This window comes from Podarcis filfolensis, assembly GCF_964270895.1.
Source record: "Podarcis filfolensis genome assembly, chromosome: 8".
Classification (NCBI taxonomy): domain Eukaryota; kingdom Metazoa; phylum Chordata; class Lepidosauria; order Squamata; family Lacertidae; genus Podarcis; species Podarcis filfolensis.
This window is the reverse complement of record NC_139611.1, coordinates 63,529,682-63,547,892: the sequence shown is the minus strand read 5'-3', so window position 1 is coordinate 63,547,892 and position 18,211 is coordinate 63,529,682. Positions and strand designations below refer to the sequence as shown.

The window sequence follows — 18,211 nt, the reverse complement described above, 5'->3', positions numbered from 1 at the left end:
CAGCTGTAAAATAGATCTGCTGCTTCAAGATATGGGCCAGTCCACAAATTTAGCTTTTCCTGCCCTCCTTTGCAGTTAAGAAACCACTTTCCCTCTGCTCTCATCTTCTGTGGGATGTAGCTTACTCTATACCATGGGTAGGCAAACTAAGGCCCGGGGGCTGGATGTGGCCCAACTGCCTTCTCAATCCAGTCCGCAGACAGTCCGGGAATCAGTGTGTTTCTACATGAGTAGAATGTGCCATTTTATTTAAAATGCATCTCTGGGTTTTTTGTGGGATCTGCCTGATGTTTTTACACGAGTATAAAGTGTGCTTTTATTTAAAATGCATCTCTGGGGTATTCGTTCATTCTCCCCCCAAAAATATCGTCTGCCCCCCCCCAAGGTCTGAGGGACAGTGGACCAGCCCCCTGCTGAAAAAGTTTGCTGACCCCTGCTCTATACAAGCAGGAAATGGAGGTCAGAATGAGGTGGTAGAGTTATGGCAGAGTGAACTTTCCAACTTCCCACTGTAGATAATGCCATCTTTTAGTGTTCTGCCGTACAAATCAAGCAATTCCCTGCAAGTAGAAAACCAGCACAGCATGAGGTGATCTGGATTAAACAAACAAACAAACCCCTCCTTTATGTGCTAGTTGTTTACACGGGGGAGCATTCAAAAATGTAATCCTGCACCTATAGCCCAATCCCCTATTGCAGCATTTTGTTGCCTTATTCTGCTTGCATGTATAGGCAAACTTCAGCTGGAGTATTCAGGCCAATGTGGGAGTCGTGTTGCATCTGCTGTGTGTCTGCTGCCCCTGAACAATTAAACTGCCAGGAATAATTTGGGTAAGACACACAAGACTCTGGCAATATGTAACAGCCCCCTATGAATTTATTTATTGCATTTTTAAAAAGCTCTGACATCACTCACATATACACCTTCCACTGTCGGCCTTGCCATCCCCTTTTAAAAAATTCAAATATATTGCCACTGTATCAAAACATAAAGCACACACAAATTGGCTTCTCAATTTTTATTACTCAAAAAAGTAAACAAAGCTGCAATATACTGAGGACATTCCATACAAGAATATACTCATAAAGTTTTGCTAGAGCATTAAACAAATTGGCTGAACTGGACGGCATGTTACTATACACACTTGTATTAGTGAAATGTGTGCTTAGGTATTGAAACACATATGTCTTTTTAAAAAAAAATTAAAAAGAAGTATGTTGCAGGTACACAGATTTCTTTATGGTGTACTGAATAATTATAATAATCCAATACACCAGTTTAGTTTCAGAGTGACCAGAACACATTTAGGACCTGGAGTGGGGAGGAGTGCCACAGGTTAAGATAATAAATATATGGATTACATCAGTTAGTTAAAAAAATATCAAGTTTAAAAATAAGTAGATCATCACATTACTGACCATGTATTTTCTGCATTTTAAGTAATTCTTAAAATTTCTTCAATACTGCTACAAAAAAACTACCCACAATTGTCCTCTAATATAATTTATGACTAGTAACACTGATTAGGTCTGAAACATTCCCAATGTAATAGAGAATGTACAGCATCGGAGAAAGCTCACGTCTTAAATGAATCCTCTCTATTAAGTAAATGTTTAGCAAACAAAAAACAAAAACACGCACATTTTTTAAAGTAAACATTTTAAAAAAGAAGAGAGCAAAATCACAGGGGTTCCTTTTCTCCAACAGTCAACTGTCAAAAATCAGGCATGACCCACTCTTGATTTAAGATCATACCATCACAAAGTACAGATGAACAGGGAGAAAAAAATGTAACAAACACCTAAATTTTCCTCTCTTTGGAGTTATCAAAATATTTATAAAATTCTTGAAATATATAGAGAGATATTATGAAAAAAGTTGGCAACATTTTTAAAAAAAGTTAAGACACAACTTTTGCTTGAAGTCCATGGCTTGAAAACTAGAATGGGTTAGCGTCGCCAGGTGCAAAACAGGGCAAGGCTCCTGCACCTTGAATAGCAGCGTAGAAGAAAGAATTGTCATTGGTCCTGGCTTGCACGACAAGCTGAACCTACTGCAGTTCCCTCTACTGCACACTGAAAGTGCAGGAGCCCTGCTCTCTTTTGTATCTGACACCCTGGAATAGATGAAATGGTTAGACTTAGCGTTTTACAGTGCAATTCTATTACATGTCTTCTCAGGAGTCCTTATGCATTCAGGGAGACTCACTCCTCCTAGGTCCACTGACTTATTGTTATTAAAGGAGTATTTATAATCCTTGCTTTTGGATCAAAGCCCTTCCAAGGCCCCTTGGCATAGCAGCCTTCACCAACTTGGTGGGCATTGTAGTCCAAAACAGCTGGAGGGTGCCAGCATATAGGGTTGGAACAACAGCAGCCTTTCTAGACAGAAGACCAGTTCTTAGGGAGGCACTAGATTGTTTTTGTTTGCTAGGGTTTTCTTTATTTGCACAGACCATAGCAAATGAAGAGGGAGATCTTTATTCAGCAGTCAAAGCTCTTGATAATCTAATCAGAAGAGTAGGACAAAGTTTAAACAACAACAACACTTTTCTAATCAAGAGACTCAGCAGTTGGGTTTATTAATTTACAGCACAGTCCTACAGAAGTAAGCCCCACCAAGTTCAATGGGGCTTGTTCCCAGGTAAGTGGCTACAGGGCTTTAGATGTAACGTTCTGAAGTGGACCTGACAGTAATTGCTTCTTGAACATCAGCTGAATAGCATTCAGAGGTAGCCTACTCTTAAATGCTTGAAAATCCAGCCGAAATTGAAAGTGCTCTTTTTTCAAATGAGAAATGCTGATGTTTAGCTATTGGATCACTTTCCTATCACTAAGAAGAGCTGCAGAAGGCAATTGAAGAATAATGCTGTTGAAAGAAATGAATACTGCTTGCAAACGTCATCCCTTCCCGCCGAAGTGAATTCTGCAATGTGTTTCTATCACATCAGTCACTAACAAAGTGCAAATCCCACACAAGTTCCTACCCTGCTAAAATTAATGCTGGGAAATGTAATGAGAAGTAGGGAAACAAGGGACAATCTTTCTTCAAACAAACTATTGAACAGGATGCGCCCTCAGGAACATTGTCCGGCTCTTATTAGGCTGTGGCAAGCGGCTGCATTTGATGGTTTCCCACCAATGGCCTCTTTACTCTACCAGCTTGAAAGAGAACCACAACCCAATGGCCAGGAATAATAACAAAAAAGAGGGGGGAGGGGATACTTCATTTTATAATCAATAGGAAACAAGAAAAGTGCAACCCTTTCCCATCTGAGGTCCTCCCATTGCCCCCCGCCATAATACCTTTCTAAGTTTGCATCTAGGACTTTGAAACTATATTTGACGATCTCCTCAATGCTTCTTTTAAAGGAAAAATGTTGTAAACACTGGAGATTGCGCAAGCAGCTGTACAATATTACTTCCAGAGGAAAATATCAGAATGTTCCAAGCTTGCAGCAACCAAGCAAAATATGAGAAACAATACTCGAGACAAGCCTGGCATTTCACGGTTGAAGGAGAACTATGGCAAACTTCGTGCAATCTTGACCAAAAGCTGCTCTCTCTAAACTGCAATTGCCTGTTCAGAGTGATGGGTTTCCATTCTCAGATTTACAGCTCCTCTCTCCCCCACTACCCTAGGCTGTTTACTGGTCTGTATCAGTAGCTTTTACATCAGTGCCTTTCAAATTTCTCAGCTGCAGGGAGCCCTTCCTACAGCAACTGATCTGCAAAGGAGCCCCTGCACATCTGTCTGGAGCCCCTGCCTATTGATGAGGAGGCTGGGAAGTGTTCTAGGGCAGACACAGGCAAGGCTATGCTAGGCCTGTCTGAACTGAGAGTGGAGCTTAGTCTACATTTGTGCCCCGTGTCTGTGCACTATACTGGAAGTCTGGGTAGTGATGCCTGAGCAGTGTCTCAGGGATGCTTCTCTACCATTACTGACTTTCAAATTGAGGAACCGCAGATAAACATTCCTGGATTTCCTAAGATCAGTCTGAAGACCATCACATTACAGCAACTCCCCAATTATGCGGGCATTATGTTCCGAGGCAGCGCACATTGAAGTGAAATTGCATATATTGGGAACACCGATGAAAAAGCCTGCAAACACCACAACCACTCCCTCCATACTTCCTTGCTCAAACTCCCAACTCTCCACAGCCCTCAAAGGTCGGTGCAAGGGCTCCCGGGATTGTACTTGCAAAGGCTTGCGGGATTGCTTGACACTGTTTTCATGCCATATTTGCAATTTTCATACTCTTTTAGGGCCATTTTTGCCCCCTTTCATGCCACTTCCAGGTTCATGGCTATGTGTGTATGCGTTGTTGCACATACCTTGAATGCATGTAAATAGGGAGTTGCCTGTACATGAAAATAAATTGCCTTCAGCCTTTTGGGAATGGGTGTATGTCAGTTTGCATTTCTTAGTGCAGAAAGTATTGATCTGATGTGTAGAGATATTTCCTATTCTAATTAATTCAAGAGGGTTCTGGGAGCTTCTCTATGTGAAAGAAGCAAGCAGAAGGTTCATGTCTGGGTTATTCCTTCAGAGAAGCTGAGTACAGCTGGTTTAAACTGGTTCTGTTATCTCTTCTGTCAAGGTCATGCTGACTCTTTCTGTCTCTCTTTCCTTCTGGTGTGGTGTTCTGTACATAGTGTTAAGGTTTAGACTTATTATAAGTTATTGTAAGTTTAAGTTAAGTCTGCTGCAACTGGATTTCTTATGGACAGTGCCAATCTTGAATGTATTGGATTTGTGACCATTATGCTCATTTGTCTTCAGTAGCAGTAAAGCTCTGCTGGATGAAATACAATTGCCTCTGATCTATTTTTGGGGAATCCTGCAGTGTGTTTAAGTTGTTACTCTGCTAACTATACATTGGAATGTACTCTGGATCAATACTGAGTAGAATTCCACGGCAGCGTATTCACGCACAGAGCACTTTTTGGCTCATCTGTGGACCAAACTACACAATGGGAACTCCCTGTGGGGGTGTGGTTTTTGTTCAAATCATGGCTAAGGAGGAAAGCAAATAAGCCTCCCCTCCACACACACTGCTGTCCTGGTCACGACACACACAGGGGAGCTCCACCAATGTCAATGCAACTTAGGAAAGAAAACTCCAAAGACATAGCTGCAGCACACATTACACCATGCAGTGTAATTTGGCTTGTAAGCCCCATTAAACACAGTGGGACTGCAGTACACAGACCTCTCCCCCGCCCTTGGCCCCTCTCCCTACCAGAAGTTAGTGCAGTGGCTCCACCCCACCAGGCAAGCCACTTCTGTGTAGGAAGGAGCTGCAACTCACATGTGTTGCAGGCAGCACAGAAAGGCTGGCCCTGAAATGAAAAAACTGCTTAGATCCGATTCTTCTCCCTGTACGTGCAAAGTGGCATTACTGCATGGACGGCATCGTATGGCAAAGAAGAAAAGCAATCTTGGGATAAATAGCCCCATTTTAGAACACTCTGCAGGCCCAGGATTATGGGCATGGCAACCATGTGATTGTGACTCAGAACGAACTCTGTGGTGGGGAAAAAAATCAGTTATGTAAAATCACCCTTAAACATGATTTAGGTTTGGACAGTGACATGATTACTGTAAACGCAACCCTAAAAGACTGTATGTGCTTTAGGAAAGAGCAACTGGTTTTTCTTGACTTGAAGTCACAATGATGAAAATGCATAGGATCAGCAGCTGGAAGCCCTAGGACAAAATCTGGCCCCCGGAGGGGTCTGCAGAGCCTTTTGTGGCCTGGTTTAACCATGCTGAAATGTTTGTTTCGAAGGTTCCCCCCTCTGTGAAATAGCACCCACCTGAGCAGCCCTCCAGACATCAGTGCGAGTGTAGGAAACACACAGGTCTTGCCTTGTAAGCCAGGAATGTAGCAAATAACACAGGTGATGCTTTAGGAAATAACCGTAGCCCTGCGGTAGAGCAACTGCTTTCCATACAGCAGGTCCCAGGTTCAATCCCCAGCATCTCCAGGCATGGCTGGGAATGCCTTGCTTACTGAAATCCCAGAGTGCTGCTGCCAGGCAGAATGGACAATATTGGATGGACCAACGGCCTGACTTTGTATAAGGTGGCTTCCTAGGCTCCTATACCTATGCTCAGTGGCATCTTTGTAGGCTCTGATCTTGAAGACGCAACCTGCAATCTCCTTAAGTTGTCCAAAGCTAAATGGTGCTTTGCATCACAACATGTGATGCAAAATGTGGAGGCCTTCGCAACGTAAGAGCAGTTCAGGGCCATGAATGGGATCAGACGCCAGAGCCAGTGCATAAACATGGTATCCCATTCATGAATCAACACAGCCTTTTTACTAAGGGAACAGCACCAATTGAATCCAGGCTTTGCATGAGACGCAACCTGCTGACCTCACACCCCACAGCCCAGGAACCACAGTCCCCGTTTCAGACTTTTGTTCTGCCCTGTTCCCAGTCTCTACTGCTGGCTGCAGGACGACCTGCTTCCAATAACTAGAATAATAGTAAGACCAGTTCCTTTCAAAATGGTCCTGAAAATAATTCGTGTAATTGCAGGTGTAGCAGCTTCATATTTTTGAGGGACACTTACTTGACTGGAGGACAGCACTTTACTATTCAGTACTGTGTCCTGCATGAGCTCAAGGCGTGCCAGAAACAAGAACTCCTGTGTCTTTGGTGATCAATAGGAGGGCATTGGGTTGCTTCTCTGCTTAGGCCTGCAAGAACGGCTTTGCTCTCTGAAGTCCTTTTTTCAGGAACTGGAGGTAAGTTGCTGTTGAGGGATCTTCAAAACTGGCAGAGAAACTAAAGATGCTGCTCTCAGCTTCTTCGGGCTTCATAGAAGTAATATCCAGGAAGTAGTTGGCATTGATGTGGTGGACCTGGGAAATGGGAGGATGTGTTTAGGAAAAGACCATTCAATCCCTACATTAGTTTTCTTTTCTCCCAGAAGTCACTGCAGGTGGATGGAGGTTGAAGCCCATTTGCCTTGCCCTCCCAAGGAGCAGGACGCACTGCATTGTTTAAATCTAGCACCTGCTGCTTCAAGGCAAAGGTGGCTGATGCCCTTCAATTTTAAACAGAGGTGGCTGCTGCTGAGAGTGATGAAAAGAGGCCTCCTCCTCTTTGGGAGCCACAGGGCAAGGTAAGCCAGCCAGTCCCCAGGCCCCACTTGCCTGTAGTGGCTACTGATAAAGTCTGCTCCCTTCCCCAGCTTTCAAAAATGGAGACAGTGGAAATACATGTATTCCTTTCTCAAATCAACCCCTGATAAAATAAATGGTTTAAGAGGGCAAAAAGTGAACCAGAAATGTGTGCCTGTACAATTTGGCAGAGGGCTTTCTCGGTGGTGGCACCCACCCTGTGGAACGCCTTCCCATCAGATGTCAAGGAAATAAACTATTTGACTTTTAGAAGACATCTGAAGGCAGCCCTGTTTAGGGAAGTTTTTAATGTTTGAAGTTCTATTCTGTTTTTAATGTTCTGTTGAAAGCCGCCCAGAGTGGCTGGGGAAACCCAGCCAGATGGGTGGGGTAGAAAGAATAAAATTATTATTATTATTATTATTATTATTATTATTATTATTATTATTGGATGGGAGGTGAAATGTGGAATGTGAAAGATTCTTCAGGGATTCAGGAAAATGCAGAGAAGTGGCCTGAGCAGAGTATGGTTTTAGTAAAACAACTGTTATCAGTAAGTGAGGCCTACCAGAATCTTTCATGGCTGTCTGATCAGGTCTGGCTTCTCTGTGTGTAAAGACAGAGAGAAGGAGAGGGAGAGAGCACCTAGCTCCCAAGTAAAGAAAAAATGTTTTGCAACTGCTCTGGATATGTGTATTCTAAAAGTTATTTAAAAACATGAAGTGGCCTACTAAACATTGCAACACGAAGCACAGAACTCTCCTAAACCTTCATTCAGTCTTATCTCCTCCTCCAAGGTAACATTCTACCAAGTTCTTCAATACCATTTGGTACCCACAGAAATATCCTGTGTCTATTAAGAAGCACGCTTTGTGAACCTACTGACTTTTTGTGGACCTTGTTTCCTGAGCTTTTGGAAAGGACAAGAAAAAGTCAGTCACCACAAAATGCCCTGAGAGCTTCAATCTGTAGCTGCCTTGCTTAGCACAAGTACTTTGTATTGCTCCAAAATGAAACTGTTTTTCAGCTCTGAGAGGCAGCTGTTAGATGCTCAGCTGCTGCTGCTGCTGCTGCTGCTGCTGCAAGCATATCAGAGGGAGACAACTGCCACCCCCAGCAGACACCACAAATTCATAAAAGAAGGAATTAACAAAGGGAAAATGGGAGCCAGAGCCTTACCACAGTGCCATTGGGCAGACAGATCATTATCTCCACGGGGAAGTTATACTTTTCAAGGTGCAGGTCTGCGAGTTTGCTGTTGACCTCGTTTTCTCTCTTAGCCTGTGGAAAACAAAGTCATGTCTTAAACTGCTTTCAGTTACAAAAAGCACATACTTAGTCCAAAATTGACAGCTCGAGTTTCTTTGGACGTCTAGAATAGGCGCTAGTGAGGTTGCTTGTGGGATTTTGATGCACCCATTCTTGACCTGCCACCACCACCTTGTATTGAGTGACAAGCCAGCACCATCCATTGGCACTAAGCTGGTGCAGCTGAATGCTTACCTGTAATTCCTCCAGCTCCTTCACCAGAGACCAGGTGCTGATGAAACTCTCATTCAGGAAGGCGAGGATGGGCGAACTTTCCAGGACTGTTTCCCGGAGAGTTCGCCCTGAACCTGCTCAGACACAGAAAGAAAAAGGACACTTGCTTGTGGGGCAGGGGGCGGGGAACCCACCAATACATATTATTATTATATTTTTGTATAATGTACTGTATATGTTTATATCTTTTTAATATTTCATATTATGTGAGAAAGGAATACTACTACTACTAATAATAACGGCCCTAATATGGATTTGGATTTTTTTTACATGTCTTTTAAAAACAAACTGTGATGTGAAATGCCCCTCTTACCTCAGCATGACTGATCATCCAGTGCGCCCCACAACAGTATGGAGTGCACCAGTTTACTCTCAGATTTTGCTCTCTCAAAAGCTTCAGTAAAGGGAAGGTAGGAAACCTGAGACCAAAAGAAGCAACAGAAAAAGTTGAAAACATGAGGGACAGAGTGCTTGGTCCATCCCTGACCAGCCTGCTTGCTTGTTTACATTCTATTCCATACACACACACACACTCGCACATTAACATTTACCAAAATGCAAACCATACATTTAACATTGATTTCCCTCCCCCCACCCCTTCCATGGATGGTTTTGGTTACCCTTTAGTGCTGCATATTCTAGTTATTCTGTATTCTCTCTTTCTCAGTTTTATCTCACTTTATACTGCTGAATTTACTCTTAATCTTTCTAACGCCTTAGTTTGCTTACAATAATTTTTCAAATATTCTACAAATCTTTTCCAATCTTCCTTGAAAGTTCTTTCTTCCTGGTCTCTTATTCTACTAGTTAAACTAGCCATTTCTGCATGCTCCGTCAGTTTCGTCTGCCATTCCTCCTTTGTTGGTAATGTACCCTCCTTCCATTTCTGAGCATTATACCATTTGGGCTGCTGTACATGAAAAGATTTTTCTGGTCTCTTGTTACATCTGAGCCAATTCCTTCTTGCCTATGGCTACTAGGATAGTCCTCAAATACAAAGCTTTATAGCCTATGACGACACTTTTTTTTTAAAGTGAGAGATGGGTTAACTACAATCCTTAAAAGTCGCACAACAGGTCAAACAGATGAGCCCCCTTAAGGAAACCCAGGCTTCTTCAGGAAACAGCTAACCATAAACAATCCCTTCAAACTGCACATTTTTTCACAAGCTGCTTTTACTACATTCTGCCCCCCCCAACCCCCCCCCCACATTTTTCAGCTGATTAATTATACGTGGAAGGGTAGTTCTGGTTGCTGGATGAATGAGAATAGCGTTTAACAGCTCATGCTATAAATTCGCTCGTTGTTTCAACTCCCACAAGCCACACATGTCTTGTGTTTCCTGCTGATAAGGTAAGTACAGTGCTAAGCCTGCTGGGTGTCCTGCTCTGCTTGCAGCAGAAAAATGCCCTCCAAGACACCTCCATCACTTTCATCTTTTTAAAATGGCACCAGGGACTTAAGATAACAGGAAGGATGAACAATGCAGCACTTAAGTTCCTGCCTGTGCCCTAAGAAACCTGGTTCCGGTCAGAATATTCCCCTGTGGTCTCTGCCAACATTTGCATCCATCCATCAAAAGGATGTACTGTACAGTCATTTAAAAGATCCCAGAGTCTTGGATAGAACTGCTGTGATGCTGTGTTAGCAGACATCAATAACCGCAGAGCCTGGTCACTTTCACAACCACCAAATCAGGCTGGGAAGGCTCTCTGCATTTAGCCCTTCCATACATGAGTGCTGGCAGAATAACTTAATCACGTTTAAGGGGATGCAAGGTAGGCTCTTTCCATACTTTCTTAAATGGATACATGGCAACTTCCAGTTTGCCGGCAGCCTCTTCCCAGCTTATTTCTCGCTGCCAGGTGATCTCTTCAAATATGAACTGAATTGGTTCTCCTTCTGAGTCTCTGCTGTCAATCACATTCCCGTTTTCGTCGTGAATCACGGAAGGGACCGAGGGCCCCAAAGACTCCAGTTCCATCTGCAAGACACAAGGCACTTAACTCTCAGTGAACATACACTGGCCTCTAGAAAACAGACAGTGCTATAGAGATTTCACACGCAGGGATGTGGAATGCAGCCTAGAGCCAGGGTGAGTAGACATTGGGTTTGTGGGATCTACTTCACATTTTTCTTTTTACTAGATTGCTTGAGGTCCAACTGAGCCAGGTGCCAAATAAATATGATTGGAATTAAAGAATTCTGAGCCCAGAATTTGTTTTCCGTTCAAAAAATCCACTTCTGCTTACCTCCTTCCAGTTTTTCTCCCACTTCAGCTGTGCAAAGGGGGTGGGGATTGCCATTGTTAAATAATTTGGGGTCAGAAATCATTGCCAATCTACTTCAAATCACTTAAAGATCTACCAGCAGATCCTAAGCTACTGTCCCATTCCTAAAAGGCTAGAAGATAGGTTGCAACCATCTAGCTATTTGCTATTTATTTATTCAACTTCTAAGCCACTCTTCATCACTGTGAGCCCAGGGTAGTCTACAATGTAAACTTCAAAGCACTGTAATATTTAAAAACGAACCATTACCAACCACTATCAATAGCCACTCCTACTCAACAAAATGTACTGCAAAAACCAAGGAGACAATGAAACTTTTCGCTTCATACTCCTTTGAATATAAAGAACAATACAAATCAGGCATGCAAATGTATAAGATGGAATCGGTCAGTACTGTAAATACAGCGGCACAGACCGTCCAAATGCGATTTTCACTACTGACCTGAGGCAAGTATCCAATATCTACTTCCATGTTGCTGCTCTCCAAGGCACCATAGAGCCACTCCATGTCTACATTGAGAGACCTGGTGAGAAAAAGCCAGAAAAAGCCAGGTGCAGGATATCCACATGTGCTGAAACAATGTTTGTTAATTTTATCAAAATATATTTTATCTTGCTCTTCAGTCTGGAAACCTTCAGGTAGGTTGCAATGAATTAACACAATTCGAAAGCAACGATTAAAAAAAAAAAGAACGAAGACCCCAAACACCAGACCTCCCAAGAAAGCAGCATGGAATCAATTTACAGTTAGCTAAATGCCTGCTGAAATAGCCATCTAGCTTAGATGGTTATTTTTTAAAGAAATACCTGTGCACCCTGATGGAAGACAGAAGTAGTGAAGCAAGGAGAACATACCATCAGCTTCTGAAGGACTATCAGTGGTCTGAGACAATGTTGGGGTAGTCCAGGGATGGGGAACTTGTGACCCTCCAGATCTTGTTGGGACTCCCAATTCCCATTGGCCCCAGCTAGCATGGGCAATGGCCAGGGACGATGAGAACTGTAGTCCAAAAACAAATGGATGACCATAGGTGCCACCTCCCTGATGTAGCCCCTCTCCTCTTTCTTGATAGCTACTTTGGACATGGGTGTGCCCTGGAGGAAGGTAGAAGCAAGGAAGCCTAAGCCAGGGACCTCACGCCACCAGTTCTTGAAGGGAACATCAGTTGGTCTGTTGGCCTAAATTCTATATCATTTGTTTGTATTAGTATTTTAAAACTTTAATCGTTAACCACCTTGGGAGAAAAGCGGTATGTAGGTATATGAAATAAATTAACTGCCAGTAGCAGTATCCAATGCTAGTCCTACTCAGAGAAGTCCCATTGAACTTAATGGACATGAATAACTTAGGTTTATTCATTTCATTGGGTTTACCCTGAGTAGGACTTAGCTGAATGCAACTCCATGCCTTTGCTCCTTGCAAAGAGGCCAGCAGTGATAAGGCCAGGTGGGCGTCTCTCAGGAGAGCATTCTGCTCACCTAGCAAACCTTAGCTGCCCTGGGGACACAAAGCAGGGCCTCTGGTGTTGACATGAGTGCATGTGCAGGTTCACTGGGGAAAGAGGAAGCGCCAGGTCTCTCTGGTACAGCATCCGTTTTGCACGCAGAAAGTCCCATGTTTGACCCTCAGCATCTTCAACTAGGGCTGAGGGCGACTGCTGCCTGAAACTGGAGAGCCACTGCCAGTCAATACCGACATTACTTAGCTAGGTGGACAAAATGTCTGACTCGGCGTAAGGTGGAGTCTTATGCTACTATCTTGTGTTCTTAAAGAGACAACCCTTCAGCTTTAAATCTATTAAGAACTGAAGCATAAGCCAAGCTGATCTTCTACTACAAATGATCAACTTCCAAACCACTTATTATGTAAATCTCAGAAGCTGGACTTAAAGTAGAACAATGCAAAATAATCAAATGTGTGGAGCTTGCACGTTCAAGTTAAAAAGGCCATTTGTGGTTTTGTCTCTAATCAGAAGATGTTGGAAGTGGGGCAACCCTCACCTGTTGTTAGGAACAAACAGCTTGAATTCTCGAACGTGGGAGGAGTCCTTGGAGAGGACGACGTAGCCTGTGAACTGGGCAGGGGAAAACCAGAACGGGAAATCGGGAGGCTCATTTAGTTGGAACTCTGCATGGATCCTGGAAGAAAATAAGAGAGAAAGTCACCAAGCAATTAGCTGTCCTGAGGAAGGCTAAGAAGCCAAGAGTAGGCCCAGCTGCTATGTGGCTAATGGTGTTTGCCTAGGCTGGGGGCAAAAGCATGGGACCATATCCTGGAGTACCACACAACTCTCGCCCATAAAGGACGCTTTCTCTTCCACCAACATCTGCACATACAGTAGAACTACCTGTATTTACCATATTTGCAGTTCTGCAACAGATTTCTGGATGGGAAGTATGCTGGGCAGCTGCTCTATCTTTTGTTGGAAACACTCTAGGCCTCCCTCCTAAGATGGAGCCATCACTATGGTTTGAAGTCTAATTTATCTTTGTAGTGTTCTTGCATCAATATATGAAACTCTGCATCTCACTGGTCGCTTGGATCACATGGGGGCTTCCCATGCCAACGTCAAGCGGCTCCCACAGAGGACACTGCTGATGTGGGGAGTACCCACATGGTCTATGCAACTCTTATGATATTGCTTAATGGCAGCTATAGCACGTCACTGTGAGTAAGCTCTAAACCATGGTTTACTGTGCATGAGTTGAATGTCCTGCTTCACTCCTCCCCATGCTAGGGAGAAATAGCCCTTCATTCCTGGGATTTGCACTACAAATAAACCATGACAATAAGCTAGTCCTTGGGGTGTGTTGGAGTGAAACAACCCATGAACCCTCGTTTGGACAGGGAACATGGTTTGTTTCTCCCCAGCATGAGCAAGGAGGAGCAAAGCAAGCCAGTATCTATGCAGAGGGAAGCAGATGTACAAATGTGGCCCATATCAATGCAAGGAAAGCAGATCAAGGAAGAAGAACAATTCATGTATTTATGAGCATTTGTACCCTGGCCAAAAAGACTCCCAGAGTGACTTACATACAATCAATTAAACAGAGCAGTCCCTGCCTGCAGGCTCACAGCATAGAAGAAACGGCAGAAAAGGAAAACAGAGCAGGGGAAACGGCAAAGGTTACTCAACCAGTCTAACCGCAAGCGCCCTCCCCTTATGCAATTTTACCTGAAGGCTATCTTATAGTAGAACTCGGCAACAGCTTGGATGCAGGCCACGGCTCCTTGAGGGGCAAACCGAGTTTTCACAAACGGCCGGGGGTGGAACATACTCAAGAGTTTGTGGATGATGACCTATGTTGGGGGGGGGGGAGAACAGGGGATTATAGCAGGTTGCAGCCAGTAAACCTAAGACCCCAAAACTACTCCCCTTCAAGGCCACGTTCAATAACCACACCTGACTAAGGAAGGTCATCTTCTCTGTTTTCTTAGCCTCTTTCAACCATTTATAGCCTCCAGCATTCTGAATATTGCTGTTAGTGAGCTTTAACATGTCATACTCCATCTTTCCAGAAAACAGCAGCCAAGGACTGGAAACGGATCTGCTTGTTTTCACTGTTCTGCATTGTTCAGATGCCACTGAACTCAAAATATCACATGCAAGGAAGGTCCTTTCACCAATCCCTCTCAAGCTATGTGCTAGAATTGATGGAACCACCCTGCGCATCTGGGGTGCTCCCAAAAGGGTGTCTATTGTGGAATCAGCGCTGCTCACATTTTTCACAGTGTCCGCATGACGCTGTTATCCAAATGCCAGCAAGCACTAATATGAGCCCCCAAGAAGTAGAGTCTTTTATCAGAATCCACATCCTCAAGCATTAAACTAGGGATACAGCAGTTCTGTTAAGTCAATCAGTGCACAGGTGACACTTAACTTATGCTGGGGTTACATTCTGGGGATAGTGCGTAAAGCCAAAATCGCACATTGGATTCAATGGCAGGTGGGATTGCCAAAGTCAGCCGCCTGCCCCCTTTCCACCCCACTTTTTTTTTTGGCCAAGCACCTAAAACTGAATGTGCACAAGTTAAATGTGTGAAAGTTGAGAGTTACCTGTACGTAAGAATATCTACTTTGAATATAGTAATGGGCTCTCTTACTAGTCTGTGTCTTCACCATAGCTGAGCGGTGTCCCACTTTTTACCATGCTATCTTATAGCTGCAGACGGCTTTTGGCCAAGCAATAAAGATTTAGATAGAATTGCAAGTCTATGAAGCACTCTGAACACTCAAAACATGATCCATCGTGACTACTCCCTAGCCTTCCAATTGATGGCAATGATGAACACTTCGCCTACCTCTTTCCCTTTGGGGGCCGGAGGGTAGAAACGGTTGTTGGGAAGGTACCCAGTAAAGATGTTCAGCTCACTGGGAATCACCCACCAAGGATCAGCAAGTTCCAGTTTATTCTTTGGCGGAAGGAAGGCCTTGAATTGCTGGGCGAACATCAAGCTCAGAGGGGAAGCCGGAGCTGTCCAGTTGCGAAGCCCAGAAAGCGCAATGTGAGAAATCTGCAGAGCCAGAGAGACACGTTAGGAAGCAGCCCTGTGAGGCCTCTTCCACTTTAGGAGGCTGACGGATCACAAGACATTCAGATATTATACTATTACTCCATACTTAAGCTTTCTTAGCCAAGGTTTGGTGCAATGCTTGAACAAAGCTATTACTAGAAGGAGAGACTGCCTAGCACTTTATTTTACATTCCCAGTTACAGCAATATAATTGGAGCAAAAGAAAAACAAGCACACATTTAATTCATTGACCTGATGGTTAAAACTGGACCAGCCTTCGTATCAATCCACTAATGCTTCTAGTTGATTGATCTACTGATTAAAACTTGCAGCACTAATTAAATGTGATACTCACTCCAAGGAAACCGTCTTTGCTCTTTGTCATTGTGTCCATAAGCAAGGGCTGGAATTTTGCAATGATAGAAAGAGTCTCCCCATTCGGATCCAATATCTCTTCTTCCTCAATCCCAGTTACTGGGGCAATGCCTGAAAACAGATCAAGGGTTACAAGATTTATGTATGCATTTCATTAACATAGGACTCAGCTACACTGGGCAATGAAAAAGCGCTTTATATGCGTTGTATGTGCATTATAATGCTGTGACTCCAGATGGCGCTGTGGAGTTCTGTTTTTGCAAACCGGATTTCTCATACAAAGTTTACAACTTGTTTAAATGAAACACTTCTTTGGTGTGTCTAGATCCATCCATAGTGTTATTATTAACATAACATTATTGGTGACCTACAAATCCAATTGAAGAAGTAACCATTCGAATTACATTAAGAAAAGAACACCCTGCCACAGTGAATCTATTATAGTTCCTGTTACAAATGCTGCAACTTATTGCATTGAAAATGCAAGTTCCACTATTTAAATTACTGAAAGAAAATACTATTTCCCCCCAATGCATATAACAGTTTTCATGTGGATTATTATACTGCAGCTTGTGACTTAAAATCATTATATATTCTTAATATTAATGATTGCTTATAAAGCTAAAGTGGTACCTCGGGTTACATACACTTCAGGTTACATACGCTTCAGGTTACAGACTCCGCTAACCCAGAAATAGTACCTCGGGTTAAGAACTTTGCTTCAAGATGAGAACGGATATCGTGCTCTGGCGGCGCAGTGGCAGCGGGAGGCCCCATTAGCTAAAGTGGTGCTTCAGGTTAAGAACAGTTTCAAGTTAAGAACAGACCTCCGGTACGAATTAAGTACGTAACCAGAGGTACCACTGTACAGCATAAAAATTAATTAAATCCATTCATTTGTATGCATACCACTGCTAGGAAAATATAGTTACTATATTAATTTAAATAGATTCGCAAATAAGAAAAAGCTATACAAAATTTTTGCACAACTTTTAAAAACCCAGTATTACTTTAAACCTGGCCACTGGCTTACCTGTGAGATTTCCTTGCCCCTTATATGCCCATTTGGCTACTTCAATTTTCAGAACTGGCACTGCTGCAGGTGCTATATAATACTCTTTTCTCATTCGTAAGAAATCGATATTTCATTGTGGCAGAACCTACACTTTGGAACTCCCTGTCTAATGATATCAGGCTGGTCATCTTCACTTTACTTTTTTAGGCCCCTGCTAAAAACATTTTTGTTTAGAGGAGCCTACTCAGGTATCTAGAATGCTGATGAGTTTCTTAGTTTATTGCAAGTTTCAAATTTCTAAGCGTTTTCAGCAACTGTTGTACAGTAATTGTTTTTACTAGCAATTTGATTGCTTTATTCTTTCTGTATACTTCTTTGAGGTTTTTTATTTTTATAATCAAATGGTATATAAATTTTATGAAATAAATTAAATAAATTAAACCAAGAGTCTTCCATATATAGTCAAACTTTCAGCGCATTTAAGTCTGCATACCCCCTACCAGTCTGTATGCCTCCTGCACTGTTTTCATTTCACTGTGATATGAACCAGCTTGGTTTTTCTACAACTCTATAATAAAGCAATAAGAAGAATTTATTATAATAATTATTATTATTACAGCACCCTTTATGACCATGCAAATTGGAATGAAGCATTCCAGAAAGAAATGGGCTCAATAAAAATATAATTTTACTTCTTCTGTCTCTTATCCCAGCTCTACGCATTCAGATATACTCTTGGTCCTGCAGAAAGCTATAATTTCCCCTGCACTGCCTTTTCTGTGCTATCCCCAATGGAGTCAGATAGCAATCACCGAGAAGCTCTGTCTGAGAAGCTGAATTCATGTATGCATCTACTTGTAAAGCACAAAAAATTGTGAGGCATCGTACAACAACTGGAAACCACACAGGCCCTGCTAAAAGGTAAATAAAAGACACTTTAGGGAGGAAAGAAAGAAAAGTAAAAGTAAAACACAGTCGTACCTCGGGTTAAGAACTTAATTCGTACTGGATGTCCGTTCTTAACCTGAAACTGTTCTTAATCTGAGGTACCACTTTAGCTAATGGGGCCTCCTGCTGCTGCTGCACCGCTGCTGTGTGAATTCTGTTCTCATACTGAAGCCAAGTTCTTAACCTGAGATACTATTTCTGGGTTAGCGGAGTCTGTAACCTGAAGTGTCTGTAACCTGAGGTACCACTGTAAAAGACGGGAAGGTTCCTCTCTCATAATTCTAGCTCTCAGGACTAGCCAATGAAGCCAGATGCCGGAAGATTCAGGACAGACAAACACAGCGCTTACTTCAACTGTGGAATTTTCTTCCCTGAGATGCACTGA

The 18,211-nt window shown here is 42.9% G+C and overlaps 1 protein-coding gene across 2 annotated transcripts in view; it reads right to left on the bottom strand.

Moving 5' to 3' along the window:
* Window positions 1-1,004: 1,004 nt before the first annotated feature.
* SELENON (selenoprotein N) overlaps window positions 1,005-18,211 on the bottom strand; it is a 35,817-nt gene continuing 18,610 nt past the window's right edge. Inside the window, exons 3-13 of one of the 2 annotated variants that reach the window (XR_014551123.1) lie at window positions 15,844-15,974; window positions 15,276-15,488; window positions 14,149-14,273; window positions 12,974-13,111; window positions 11,415-11,496; window positions 10,477-10,665; window positions 8,995-9,100; window positions 8,643-8,755; window positions 8,319-8,420; window positions 5,654-6,878; window positions 1,005-4,021 (exon numbers count right to left, since the gene is read on the bottom strand). Coding sequence is in view for 1 of the 2 variants with exons in the window: in XM_083625544.1 (XP_083481670.1) it covers window positions 6,708-6,878; window positions 8,319-8,420; window positions 8,643-8,755; window positions 8,995-9,100; window positions 10,477-10,665; window positions 11,415-11,496; window positions 12,974-13,111; window positions 14,149-14,273; window positions 15,276-15,488; window positions 15,844-15,974 (1,370 nt within the window). In the remaining variant the exon portion in view is untranslated. Of the gene's footprint in view, window positions 6,879-8,318; window positions 8,421-8,642; window positions 8,756-8,994; window positions 9,101-10,476; window positions 10,666-11,414; window positions 11,497-12,973; window positions 13,112-14,148; window positions 14,274-15,275; window positions 15,489-15,843; window positions 15,975-18,211 lie in introns of both variants that reach the window. The other variant, XM_083625544.1, reaches the window with a different exon arrangement.